General features: G+C 44.6%; 2 protein-coding genes across 17 annotated transcripts in view; one reads left to right on the top strand and one right to left on the bottom strand.

Annotated features, from left to right (window-relative positions):
- Positions 1-7,571, top strand: part of chd5 (chromodomain helicase DNA binding protein 5) — a 92,368-nt gene extending 84,797 nt beyond the window's left edge. For 3 of the 4 annotated variants that reach the window (XM_028807411.2, XM_028807410.2, XM_028807409.2), the window contains exons 28-40: positions 2,561-2,694; positions 2,884-3,028; positions 3,113-3,272; positions 3,456-3,535; positions 3,779-3,917; positions 4,014-4,103; positions 4,218-4,364; positions 4,520-4,628; positions 4,893-5,025; positions 5,107-5,302; positions 5,622-5,782; positions 6,023-6,149; positions 6,255-7,571. In XM_028807411.2, the coding sequence (XP_028663244.1) occupies positions 2,561-2,694; positions 2,884-3,028; positions 3,113-3,272; positions 3,456-3,535; positions 3,779-3,917; positions 4,014-4,103; positions 4,218-4,364; positions 4,520-4,628; positions 4,893-5,025; positions 5,107-5,302; positions 5,622-5,782; positions 6,023-6,149; positions 6,255-6,376 (1,743 nt within the window). In that variant the 3' untranslated portion in view covers positions 6,377-7,571. The remainder of the gene's footprint in view (positions 1-2,560; positions 2,695-2,883; positions 3,029-3,112; positions 3,273-3,455; positions 3,536-3,778; positions 3,918-4,013; positions 4,104-4,217; positions 4,365-4,519; positions 4,629-4,892; positions 5,026-5,106; positions 5,303-5,621; positions 5,783-6,022; positions 6,150-6,254) is intronic. The other variant, XM_028807414.2, reaches the window with a different exon arrangement.
- A 497-nt stretch (positions 7,572-8,068) lies between these two features.
- Positions 8,069-12,925, bottom strand: part of kcnab2a (potassium voltage-gated channel subfamily A regulatory beta subunit 2a) — a 405,095-nt gene continuing 400,238 nt past the window's right edge. For all 13 annotated transcript variants that reach the window (XM_051930893.1, XM_051930890.1, XM_051930888.1 and 10 more), the window contains one exon: positions 8,069-10,133. In XM_051930893.1, the coding sequence (XP_051786853.1) occupies positions 10,044-10,133 (90 nt within the window). In that variant the 3' untranslated portion in view covers positions 8,069-10,043. The remainder of the gene's footprint in view (positions 10,134-12,925) is intronic.

Genomic DNA, 12,925 nt, shown 5'->3' with positions numbered 1-12,925 from the left:
ATAGTCACATTTAACAATGCATGTATTTATTTAAATATTGCTACAATAGTCCTCCATCCTGTGACTCTGAGTTTAGGAAATGAACGGATGGATATTCCTTAATACTTGCAACTCTGCATTTCGATAAAATTTGAGAATGTTCTGTTACATTAAGTAAATTTAATAAAGTCTTCATCTGCTAATATATTCAAGGTGCCAGAGAGCGGCAACAACCATAATATTTATTTCTATAGCATAATTTCACACAAAGAATATAGCTCAAAGTGCTTTATTATAAGTTAAAAGAAAAATAATAATGAAAGCATAATAAAAATAAATAAATCCATATGACCTTACATAACAGATAAGCACTAGACACATTGTAGATCTTTACAGATAAATATGATAATAAGCTCAGATGGCTGGGAGGATAAAAAAAAATTCCATTTAGGCTGGAGAAAAAAAAACCAAACTGTAAGGGTTCCAAAGCCAAAAGAGCACCGAGGCCTCGCTGGGCGTTCTACGTAACACAAATGTCCTTAAGTCGTTCCTCATTGTTTCCAGGCTTCAGCCCAGAGGATTCAATGCAGTGGCGACATGTTGCATGTTGATTAGCTCCTACAAGTAAGAGTTTACCTGTACCCTGTAAATGTGACAATAATGACCATATAAACACGTTCTAAAGGCCAGGAGTGTTTGTAAGTTAAATATTAGCCCTGTGCCGGTCAGCGTGTGCCAGCGTGTGGTACTGCACGTTCATATCCTCATCACATCACCAGTTCAAGTCACCCAGCGCCAAAAACAGGGAGGATTGCAATCTGGACATTTTGAGATTTGAAGGGATGAGTTACAAAAGGGGCTTGACAACTAGTTTGCAAGGAGCTTTACTGAAGAGAAACAATGAAGAGAATGGATTAATGGAGTATCGTGCTGAATGATTGCTGGAAACACGTATTGTCACACATGCAGTGAAATTCTTACTTACTTTTTACATTTGCTTATTTGTATGACACCTTTATCCAAGGTGATTCATAACAGTTGAGATGTTTTCCAATCAGAGCACAGGCAGGTGAAGTAACTTGCTCAGGGTCACACTGTGTCAGTAGCAGGATTTGAACCCACCACCTCAAGGTGTGAAGTCCAAAGCCTTAACCACTGTGCCACACCAACACAAAGGGCTGTGTGTCTGGGGTGAGGCTGATCTGTCAGGAGGTTAGAAGTGAATGCTAAATCCAAATTTTGTGTCTCTGCCACCAAAGTGAACTTTTTTCAAATCAAAGTTCCGAGGGAGCTGAATGAAATCAAGGCAGGGAACCTTATTGTGAACTGGAATAAATAAACCCCATTGTCTTAAATAACAACAACAATTTACTTTTTGTATTGCCCAAAATCACACAAGGAGGCTTTAACAGGCCTTGTTTTTGACAGCCCCCCTGCCTTGACTCCCTAGACAAGAAAAATCTCCCCCCCCCAAAAAAAACACCTTGTAGAAAAAGGTGGAAGAAATCTTGGGTAAGGCAATTCAGTGAGAGACTGTAGGTAAATGTCGAAAAGTAGGAAAGATCAGAAAAGAAGAACGAGAAGAAGTTCAGGCAACAAATCAAGGCATAAAAAAATAAAAATGTCTGTGTGTCTGTCATTCCAACACATGGCACATCACAAACATTTGTAGTAATAAAATGCATAGCATTTGTCATTCCAACCGCAAACATTAACACGGCATTCATGAATCCCATACCAAATGGCATATAACAGAAACATATGCAGTGCACATGTCATTCCAACAGATGGCACATCAGAATTATTTGTGGCAATACATTTTATTATTATTATTATTCATTCTGTTGGAATGACAAATACAATGCATTTTATTCTGACATACATTACAAAATACATTCCAATAGATGGTGCACTGCAGATGTTAATGTTGAGGTCTATGTTGATTATTTAGATTTCCACCCGTCTTAGACAGGTAGTGCAGCTAGTAGCAGAATAAAGGAACAAGGCAGGAGTGAAAAAGTAGAATCTCCCAAAGTTGTGCTACCACTGAAGCTGTAAGCTCGTTCGTATCTTTATCATGTGGCTGCTCCAAATTTGAAGTTATCAAGCAGTGGCAATAAGAGAGTGCGGTGAGAGAACTGTGTGTGAATGGTTGTAAGAGGAGCCTCGTGACTCGGCCACCAATGTGATGAATTCTCCCAAACCTTATCAAAGGTTGACACAAGGGGTGCGTGTTCTAGGAAGACAATAAAATTAAGTTGCAGCGCAGCACCTGGTCTGTGAACTGGCTTCACACCCCTAACTTTGGCTTATTTTACATTCATTTTTTTATATATATATTTACCACTGTTAGGCACCTTAAGAACTTGGAAGACTGCAGACACGCTAAAAACTAACGTCCATCAGCACAAATATATTTTTACACGTGTGTTTTAGGATAGTGAATATGTTGTGTGTTTAAATGGACTTTCTAATGAGAAGCGTCATGTATGAACAGTGTGTGCCACTGGCGTTGACTTTCTTGGAAGCCCTTGGCTCCAGTCAGCAGGTCAAATGCATATTTGCTGTCTCTACCTGGCAGGTACTTGGTTTCAATGCTCGGCAAAGGAAGGCCTTCTTGAATGCCATCATGAGGTGGGGGATGCCTCCCCAGGACGCCTTCAACTCCCACTGGTTGGTGAGAGATCTGCGTGGCAAGAGCGAGAAGGAGTTCAGGTAGGTCATCATCTGCTGTCTCAGACTTATACCCTACTTCCCTGCATACTTCACCTTGTTCTTGAGATGCTGGTTGATTTGGGTGAAGTTCAAAAGTGGCTGAACGGTGTCCTGGGCACCTGGAGGGTACTGCGTTATGAGTTAGTGCTCAACAGTGCTGTGTGCTTCTTTTATGGTTTTGCCCAAAAGAGCCTATGTCTCACTCTTCATGCGACATCTCTGTGAACCTGGAGCCGACGGTGCGGAGACCTTTGCAGATGGTGTTCCACGGGAAGGCTTGTCTCGGCAGCACGTATTGACTCGCATTGGAGTCATGTCTCTTGTTCGCAAAAAGGTAGCTTTATGTCTTTTGAAACGACATCGGCAATCCAATGCAGAGCCCTGCTGTGCTCACAGCTGTGCTTCACCCCTGGTTCAGGTGCAGGAGTTTGAACATATCAATGGGAAATACAGCACCCCAGACCTCATCCCGGAGGGTGCAGAAGTGAAGAAGCTTTTGGAGGGCCTTTCGTCAGACCCCAATACCCCAGTGCCTGCGAGCCCTGCTGCTACCCAGCCAGGAACCCCCCTTTCAGCTGGTACGTGGTGCTCTCTCACTAAGGTGACACTCACAAGACTCCCCAGTAGATGGCAGCAGTACGCTGCAAACTGTCCCAGCAGCCCCCAGTCATGTGCTTGAATCCCAGAGCCGGGAAAGCGGCTACTTTAACCTTTCCATTGACTGCGTATTTTAAGTAAAACCTTTGCATTTTCATATTCAGAAAAACCTGAAGGATCGTTAGGACCAGCAGAGGAGAAGGAGCAAGCAGAGCAGGAAGGAAAAAAGATGCCAGAACAGGAGGTGCGTTCATAAATACTCTTTTACATTGTTTATGGCAGATTGCATTTACAGTATGATAATTTGGTATCAAAAGGGGTTCTACATAAAATAGCATTTTGTGGCATGTTGTCATCTGGCTCAGATGCCTGCTTTATTAAGTGAAGCTGCATGTGTTGGGTCCAACAATCAGCATGTCACATCTTGAAGACTGTCATATAGTCAATGCATCCAGTATGACCTGCTGCACCATCCTTTCCCATTCAGATTCCCACAAGCAGCGAGTCGTCTCCTGGTACAGAGAAACCCACGGAAACGGAAGAAAGTAAAGACAATTTAAAGGAGGACAGCGTCACACCAGAATGTGAAAAGCAAGAGCCAGGAGCAGAGCATCCAGATGTCAAAGGTATATGACACAAAGGGGGATGATGGGAAATAAACAGAAGAATGGCTGAGCATTGTCCACCACTGTGCAAACACTGATGATGTGTAATTGTTTTAGGGGAGACTCTCAAGGACAGTGAAAGGTATACTGACAGGTTAGAAGGTGACCACGTGCAGAGCAGAAATGATGAGAAAGAACCAAGAGCAGGTGAGAGTTGTAAAAGACATGCCAAAGGGACTGATGGTCGGGCACAGAAAAGGGAGTCTGGAATAGGAACCTGGTGACAGGACTCAAATTTGGATCAACTTCTTTTATCTGCAGAGGAGGAGGAGCCCTTGAAGGCCGAAGAGTCTCTTGAAAGTCTACAGAATGGTGAGAAGGAGGTGAAGGAAGATGACGACGTCAGGAAAGATGAGAAGAACGGCAAGATCAAGTTCATGTTTAACATCGCGGATGGTGGATTTACAGGTGAGACAAGCAGCACATTATTGCCCTTGTGCTTTTGGCCAATTTGTTTGTACTCCTGGGTGGCAGTGACGTTGGTGGGGTGGGTTTAGGACCTGCAACACTTGTGCAAGACAAGTCTAGCATCTCATGTTTGCCCTTGTTTTGTTGTTTACCAGAGCTGCACACATTATGGCAGAATGAGGAACGCGCAGCCATCTCTTCAGGGAAAATATACGATATCTGGCATCGACGACACGACTACTGGCTCCTAGCAGGGATTGTCACGTATCTTTATGCTGTGGGTTCTGGGAAGCAGAGTAACCACTTTATGGTTTTGCTGTTAGAAGTGACCACTGCTAGTATCTAATAGTCCTCTGCTGTTTTAAAGGAGGAGGAAGCAACTTGAATTGGTAGTATACTGTATATGGGTGGGGTGGGGGCTGCTGTGATGAAGAAGAGGAAGGAGAAATATGTAAATGTCCACAGAGATGAGGTACAAATCACTTCTACTGAGAAAGGTTCAGTATTGTCCTTAACTGCCATCATTAGGCATGGGTATGCCCGCTGGCAGGATATCCAGAATGACCCTCGTTACACCATTTTAAATGAGCCGTTCAAGTCTGAGGTACACAAAGGCAACTATCTGGAAATGAAAAATAAATTTCTCGCACGTAGATTTAAGGTAAGAGTGTGCCAACTGGACCAAAGGGCCACCAGTGCTGGCATGGGAGCACCTCACTGTGCCCGTTTTCTCTTCTCTTAGCTCCTAGAGCAAGCCCTGGTGATTGAGGAGCAGCTAAGAAGAGCCGCCTACCTCAACATGACACAGGATCCCAGCCATCCGGCAATGGCGCTAAATGCCCGCTTCTCCGAGGTAGAATGCTTGGCCGAAAGCCACCAGCACCTGTCTAAGGAATCCCTGGCTGGGAACAAACCAGCCAATGCAGTACTGCATAAAGGTTTGGCCTTTTAGTTCATTCTGTTCTTCATCGATTTCTTTTTTTTGTCTGTTTCTTGTATTTTTCTTCATGCGTGTTAACATGACTGTGACCGAGTTATTAAACTGGGTACCGTAAGCTGCAGTGCAATACACCCAAGTCGTCTCACTTCTACGTTCCCCTGTCTTGTCTCAGAGACAAGTCTGAAACTTTCACCGAATGCTGACCCGGTGTGGAGTGGCTCTTACGTCCCCTCTTCTTTGTTCATCTCATACTCTTTTATTATTTTTTTTTGGTTAAAGTATACCTTCATGCAGGCCTCAATTCTCTGTGTCTTCAGTTCTTAACCAGCTGGAGGAGCTCCTCAGTGACATGAAGGCCGACGTGACTCGTCTGCCGTCCATGCTGTCCCGGATCCCACCCGTAGCAGCCCGTCTTCAGATGTCTGAACGAAGTATTCTGAGTCGCCTGACCAACCGTAGCAATGAGCCGACCCCGCAGGTGAGTCGAGGCAAAGGGCAGCGACAGGGCGGTGCTCGACAAAACTCTTACCCTTAGGTAGGATTTGTTCATATTTTAGATGTTTTTAACTCATCTAATAGTACCGATTAAATCTGGTCAAATATAAAATCTGAACGAGTGCAGGAATGCAGCCGCCTTTCTAAAGTGCGGCCCAGCCTCTGCAAGCTGACGAGCTCGTGTTCCCCAATCATTAAGACGGAGCTCCTTCTCTTTTGATAGCCTTTCACTCAAGGGTCATATGGGTGCTCACAGATGTATGGCAACAGCTTTGGCCCCAATTTCCAGAGCTCTGCTGCAGGTGGGATTGTCAATTACAGCCAGATGCCTCTGGGCCCCTATGTGGCAGGTAGGCAAGAGTTCAAGTACCTGGCCAGTTCTGATCACAAGCATGTGCTCTCATTGAAGGATAACAAGTTTTACATGTGAACTCTCTGCTACTCTATTTGGACAGCTTCTGCCAACGGGCCACCCCAGGCCCACTCGGAGAAGAAGCCCTGTGAGTTGGTAAAGGAGAGCAGCATGGCTGAACGCAAAGGGGGAAAGGCCAGTGATGTTATTTGCATTGAAGACTAGCTGCTATTTGCCACCTTCAGAGCATACAACACAACACTTTCTGAAGGAGTTTCCATTGATCTGTACATTCGTATTGCGCTTACTTTTCTCAGCTGTGCGACGGACTTGAGAACAGGTGTGTCCAACAGTCCCAATGTTGCACTCCTCTCGTTTCTAGGTTCCATGGTGGTGACATTCAGGAGTTTGACGAACGGCAGGGCTGTTTCGTAGTTTGGGTTCCAGCGTGCAGACAATGAACACTGTCAACCCTTCCCAGGGGGCCTCAGTTCCAGTTTGGAAAGGCTCAGAGACCATCAGAGATCCTGCCCAGTCTGCAGCTACCAACATTCCTCTTTTCCCTGAACCCCATGAGCGCTAGCAGTTTAAGGTGTTTTGTCACTGTCGGTTGAAGCTGCTGCAGATCTGCCAGATTCACTTTGTTTGTCTCGAGCTCCGCTTCTCTGTCTTAATAACCAGGGGTCAGGGTGGCCTGTGTCCAGATTGTAAATGCTCCTTCTGCACGCTCCCGGCCAGAAGGTATCATCTCTCATATAATTTCCTGGCCATCCCGAGTTCTCCACACTCCTCCTGGGTCAGGTCGTCAAATGAGCCACACGGCTAGTGAATGAAGATCTTGGTTGGTGAACTTCTCAGGCCTACAGAAGGCAAAAGCAACACCATCTGTACACCTCTCATTTTGTCCACGTGCACAAGAAGACCCACCTGCTAGGACCGCATGATCCCATGTGGTGAGCTTTGGAGACACGGACTGCAAATGACTGCCAAAGCACTTTAGCAGCGAGCCAGAGTGTGAGAAGGGAAATATTTCCAGAGGGTCCAGAAGGTGGCACTGCCCACCTTCAGCACTTACCTTCTCTGGCGTTAACTTGTAGTAAATGCCAGCAAGGCAAATGAAAACAATCACTCCTGAAAGTCACTTGAATGTAATGCTGCCGGGTGAGAAGCCCTTCTGCAATCCAGAGGTTTTTAAAGCTCCATAAAATCCTTGAGAGATATTTCTGATGTGTGGATAGTACGTGTTTTATATGAAGGCAACAAGATTTGTTGAAATAAACTAAAAGTGACCAGCGTTTGGAGAAAAAAAAAAAAAAAAGAGCTTTTCTTAAAAAGAGACACAGAAGATACATGGTCATGCTTTTACTTTCTACTCTGCGTGTTTGTTTGAATGTGTTTTAATAAATCCTTTCAGAATGTAGCTGGTTTGGGGTCACATTTGTTGTGAGTGTGTACTTTCTTCTGTAGACTGGGGGCCCACCCAGTGCTTGCAGCTTTCAGAACGTCGTGTTAAAAAAGCTGTTCAGGTAAAAGTCTTGCTGGTCACATTGACCAAAAACATCTGGGAAATGCGAATGAAAAGCCGACTTGAAATCGAAACATCACATGGAGCCATCAGCAGACCCAAGGCAGCTCTTCTGCTCTCAGATTTTCCTGACTTTTGTAATTTCTTAAAATTCAAATAACCTCTCAGTGTGAGACAAAGTGATGGGGATGGATGTTCTGCTTCTAACAGAAGAAAGTGCTGGCGAAGAGGGAAATTGTACAACTTCATGTCAAAGATGGATGTACCTCAGGTGCCCCCAACCAAGTCATGCGTGATGTCACCCCTACGGATTGCAAGATTTTCTAAAACTCAAGTCCCCCTGCACGAGACCGTCAGCCACCAACCTGGAATGAAAGGAAGACCAGCAAGAGTTGAACAGATTTGTGTGTTTATTGTCATTTCATAAATAGTGAAGCTGTACATGTTGTCTGTCCAGAGTCAGACCTCGAAGCAAGATGCAGGCAGCAGATGCTTACGAAATGAAAAAGCAAAACTGAGCACAACCACAGAGGCCTTATATACAGAGTATATACATCCAGAGTTGGGCTCGGGCATCGTCAGCTCGGCAGTGCAGACTCCCACTGTGGAGCCTGCAGGGACGCCCATGGCGCCAACATCGTCGAGCCTCCAGTGCAGCCTCCCAAGGGGTAAAGCAGCTCGACATTGTCAATTGAGCAAACACCAAGGAACTGAATTATCATTGGACCTTGGGCTTTCTAGCACTGACCCGCACAGCGTAACCCCCTGGTGACCATAACACACACACACACACACACACGTATCCCATCCCCGTAATAGAGAGTGCCTGCTTGCCGCAGATGATAAGATGAAGTCCACCAAAGGATTACGAATCTCATTTGACTTTACATGAGGAACTCAAAAATGGTGCCGGTCGGGACTCCAGTTCAGCACACAGTGGTCTGAAGGTAATGCCAGCTGTCAAAGCTTTACTTTAACCCAGGGAGTGCAATGGTGGCAAAGCACTGAGCACTGCAGTGACCTGAACATTAACTGACCTGTGAAATCATCAGTCACCTTTTACTAGATGGGCTGACACTTGAAATTTGTCAATTAGCTGCGTCACCAAGAGGTCACCTAAAAATATGTTTCAAGAAAAAGATGCACTTCATAGGCAGCTCCACTATCACAGGACAAGGCTTTCAGAATGGAGGAGCTAAACGGAGTTAGTCGAGAGATGTGACACGCTCTAAAAGAAAAGCACTCGGGAGTCCTACTGGAATGGGGTCTTACAGAGGCCCCAGTGCCATCTGCTGCCCTGTTGGTCCCCGTGTAATAGTTATGTAGCTCTCATATTTACAGTCGCTCTCACTCCTCACTTTAACGTGCATTTGTTGGCAGCAGAGATGCCTGCTGCCTCACACATGGCTTCATACCCCTTTGGTTACTAATAATAAACCAGGCAGAGCGTGGCAATGGGCACAGTCGCTGACTACTGCATTAAGATGTCAGGCTGGCAGCCCCTCACATACCATCAGTGCAGGGAGTAGTGCAGCAATGTGCGCCAGTGCGTCACAGCTTCAGTTCCAGCCAGCATTGTCAGTATTGCTTGTTGGAGGGGCACAGATACAAGAGGGGGCAAAAGAGGTGTGTGCCCATTGGTGAAGTTGATATGAAAAAGCAACTGAACTCGGCACATGCGTTTGATTAAAGAAGCTCTTAGACCAAGTGGGCCAGCCTCACACTAGCTTACATTTGACCATGCTACATGTTTATGTGCGTATACAGTATATACTTGGACTGTAAATGTGTATATTATATATATATGTGTGTGTGTGTGTCTGCAGCGTGGATGAGGTTTAAACCTTGAAAACAAATGGACTCCTTTAAGGACTGTCAGGAGAAGGGAAGCAGCAGCGCTCCCAGTCAGGGAGACCATGCATGGCAGAGTAGCGTCTCCTAAGCCCCTTAGTGCCCGACCCACCGACCCCAAAACAGGACCATTTACCCCTTTGTCCGTTGCGTGCTCAGTTCAGCATGGCTTTGGTTGAGGAAGCACAAATAAAGCTGACACCTTAGAAGGTGCCCTCCTGCTCATCCATTCAAATAAGTAAAAAAAATAAAGGAAAAACAAACAAAGCCGGAAGGGAATAAACGTTTTAGTCTGCCAAGCGAGCCACTGCTGTTTTGTTCAGTTGCATTACTGTAATTTGTAAAGAACGCGGTCAGCTCTCGGCTCCGTCACACCTCCCTCCAATATCAGCGGAGTGTTGACCAAAGCCAAAAGTTCAGTTCTCATTCAGTAGAAGCTCAAGCATAAACAGGAGCAGGCAGAGGTCGAGGAGTTGAGCGGCGCCAGTCCAGCAGGCCGCAGCTGCTCATCAACCATTAGGACCGGTAGTCCTTTTTGCTGTACGGCTTGTTACCCAAAATGCTGTCCACCTCGTGCACAATGGAAGATGACAGCTTTGGAAGGACCTGCCGGGGAGGAGAGGGAGAGAGAGAGGCTGTGTTAGCGAGGAAAAAAATAAATAAATAAAAGAAATGACGAGACCTTCCCACCATGTGACCCTCAAGTCACATCTGGATTGGCAAATCCATGTTTGAGAGGTCTTCTCCTATAAGGTAATATGGGTTAGAAAAGAGGCCAAATAAAAGAGTGGGGGTTTAAAGTGACCAACAGATTCTGTGCAGACACTGAGAAGTTAAATCTAATTTAATAAAAGCAAAGAAAAGCCAAAACGTAACAGAATTCCAGTCAGAAGTTGTGCTGGAAAGCTGTGAGGTGAATGACCGTCCGACCTGCCAATTACGACTCATCTAGTCGAGATTTAAAGTGTGCTTCCATGCATTTCTCCATCTTGCTCTAAAGTAACAGCTATCCTCTATTTTGCTGACTCCATTCAGAATTTGAAATTTGCCCACCATGTCACCAGTTGGTCGGAGCTCTCTTAGGTGGGAAACACTCGGCTCCACGAGTCCTCATTTCATAAATATTGCAGTAAGTCATCAGAGGCTGAGTTCCTATTAAAAGGGCAATGTGAGAAGCTGAATAATTCATCTCCTGTAAAGTAGAGATGCGCCAAAAGCACTTGTTTTTAAAACATTTTCTCATATTGCAGCAAAACTGAAAACAAAAAGATGTAGGGAGATAAAAACAAAATCTTGTAGCAGTTCTTTTGAAACTAAGATGTGATAACAGTTTGTTTCAGTAAGGCAAGTTTGAGAATAAAAATCAGAATATCTCGTCTTTTTATCATGTTTCAAAAGCAACAATAAGATACATATTGTATGTAAAGGAAAAAAAATGGTACAACGTGAAATAAAACTGCTGGCACATCCCATAAAACATGCGGACACGCGGCTGAACCCTTTGTTACAAGTCCTGTACTGAAGCAGGTCACAGAATGTCGGCTGCTTTTCATTTCCGCCTCAACACAGATGTTCCACTCCAACCAAGTCCCTTTCAAAACCACAGCCCAAGTTTTTAAATAACCGGCAAAGCTGTCCCAGTCGTACTCTCAGAGGATCGTTGCCCCATCAGTCCTGCCTAAATGTCTAAACTCATGGAGCCGTAGTTCCAGGTGGCCCACATCTAACAGAGCTGCCACAAGCACTGAACACGAGGAGCGGAGGAACTCTTATGGAGAGGGTACTGGGAAGTGGCACAGACAGTGCTAGAAGGTGTCCTGGTGCCGTGTGATAAGTTTCCAGCCAGAACTGGGGTCAATCAAAGCTCTTACTTCTTCACTTTGGAACAAATAATTTTGGTAACTGGACTGGAATGTCATCATCAAAAGTCTTCCTCTTTATTAGCTTTCTCAGTGGTGCTCCTCATTTTCTTTACTAAAGCTCGACTCTGCAACCCCAAATCACAAGCTTGTGCAGACATTCACTTGTATGGAGTCAAGTGTGGGGCTGCGTCAGTATACATCTGCAAAGGACAATGCGGCTAAAGGTCATAAAGACACAAGTTACGTTTGGCTCTATAGCAGCTGAAATGTTGGCTGTTTTACATTCTTTCCTTTTCAGTGTGGAAATGACCTTTAACCTTTTATTCACTTGTATGCTGTGCTTCAGTTTCGCTTACTGCCAGTGTGCACACGATAACTTCTTTACTGCATTATCATCCACAAACTGAACGTTTATTACAAAATAACAAACTCTTTGATGAGTGCCAGTGTCCATCTTCTGCAAAGAAAGAGTCACTGAATGAGTGGCCTCAGAACATTCTGCTGCTTTTTTGCCTCATCCAGCAGAAGAGCTCTAGATAGATAGATAGATAGATACTTTATTAATCCCTAATGTGGCCATTCATGGCAAAAAAATGAGTTGAGGAGAAATGTAAAGGAAAATAATTTTTAACCACCATTTCTAGAATGCAGCTTTTAAATTTATCGCGAGTCACAGACATCGTTATCTTGTCACTCATAAAATGTTCTGGAATATGAGGGACTGGCTATTTGAAGAACTATTTTCTTACTTTTTTTTATTCTGCCAATAATATTTACCATGCTGCAGGTGGCGCTTCGGACTTGGTGCTCTTGCTGGGGAAACTTTTCCAACACCAGAGGAACCACTAATTTTGGACTCGTGGCGTATTCCGAACTTTACACATGGAACATTTCGTATTGTCGGTGAGAGAGAAGTGTTCATACACTGCACATGTTGTTTTTGATGATGCAATGAGAGATGTTGTTCGCTACTGACCCACACCCTACCGAAATGAACACCACAATGAGTGAAAGTGGCTGCAGTGGGATGGCACTCACACAACTGAGAAGTGCAAATCAAGTAATTGTATGATGCTGAGCACCATGCTCACAAAATATATACAGAATAAAAGTAATTTGGTACTTGTTAACAAAGGATTTTGATTTTAATGAAAACAAGGCTGCAGCCATGTTGACAAAGTAGTGAGCAAGCTAGGAAAAGCAGTGCTGTTATCATCGGATATTAAATACGTAAATGAGGCAGAATTTTTAAAACACAATGTCTTTTTTCGCATTCAAAGCAACATTTTTATTGCACACTGCAGTTCACTCGACATTATGCATTTCTCAGTGCTGACCGCCTGTCCACGCGAGGTCCCTTACCCCACAACTTTTGTGTTGAATGATGCTGGACTTCAGTCCCGATGCACACCTCCAATGCCCCTCATGCACTGCACACACTAAGAGATGAAGGTGAGCATCGAAGTTAGAAGGCTATAAAGCTGACAGCCAATCACTACAGAAAAGTAATGTTGACTACCAGAGCTACGGAAACCT

The sequence above is a fragment of the Erpetoichthys calabaricus genome, chromosome 8, assembly GCF_900747795.2.
Source record: "Erpetoichthys calabaricus chromosome 8, fErpCal1.3, whole genome shotgun sequence".
NCBI classification, from domain to species: domain Eukaryota; kingdom Metazoa; phylum Chordata; class Cladistia; order Polypteriformes; family Polypteridae; genus Erpetoichthys; species Erpetoichthys calabaricus.
The sequence above is the reverse complement of the archived record's forward strand: the minus strand, read 5'-3'. Positions and strand labels throughout refer to the sequence as shown.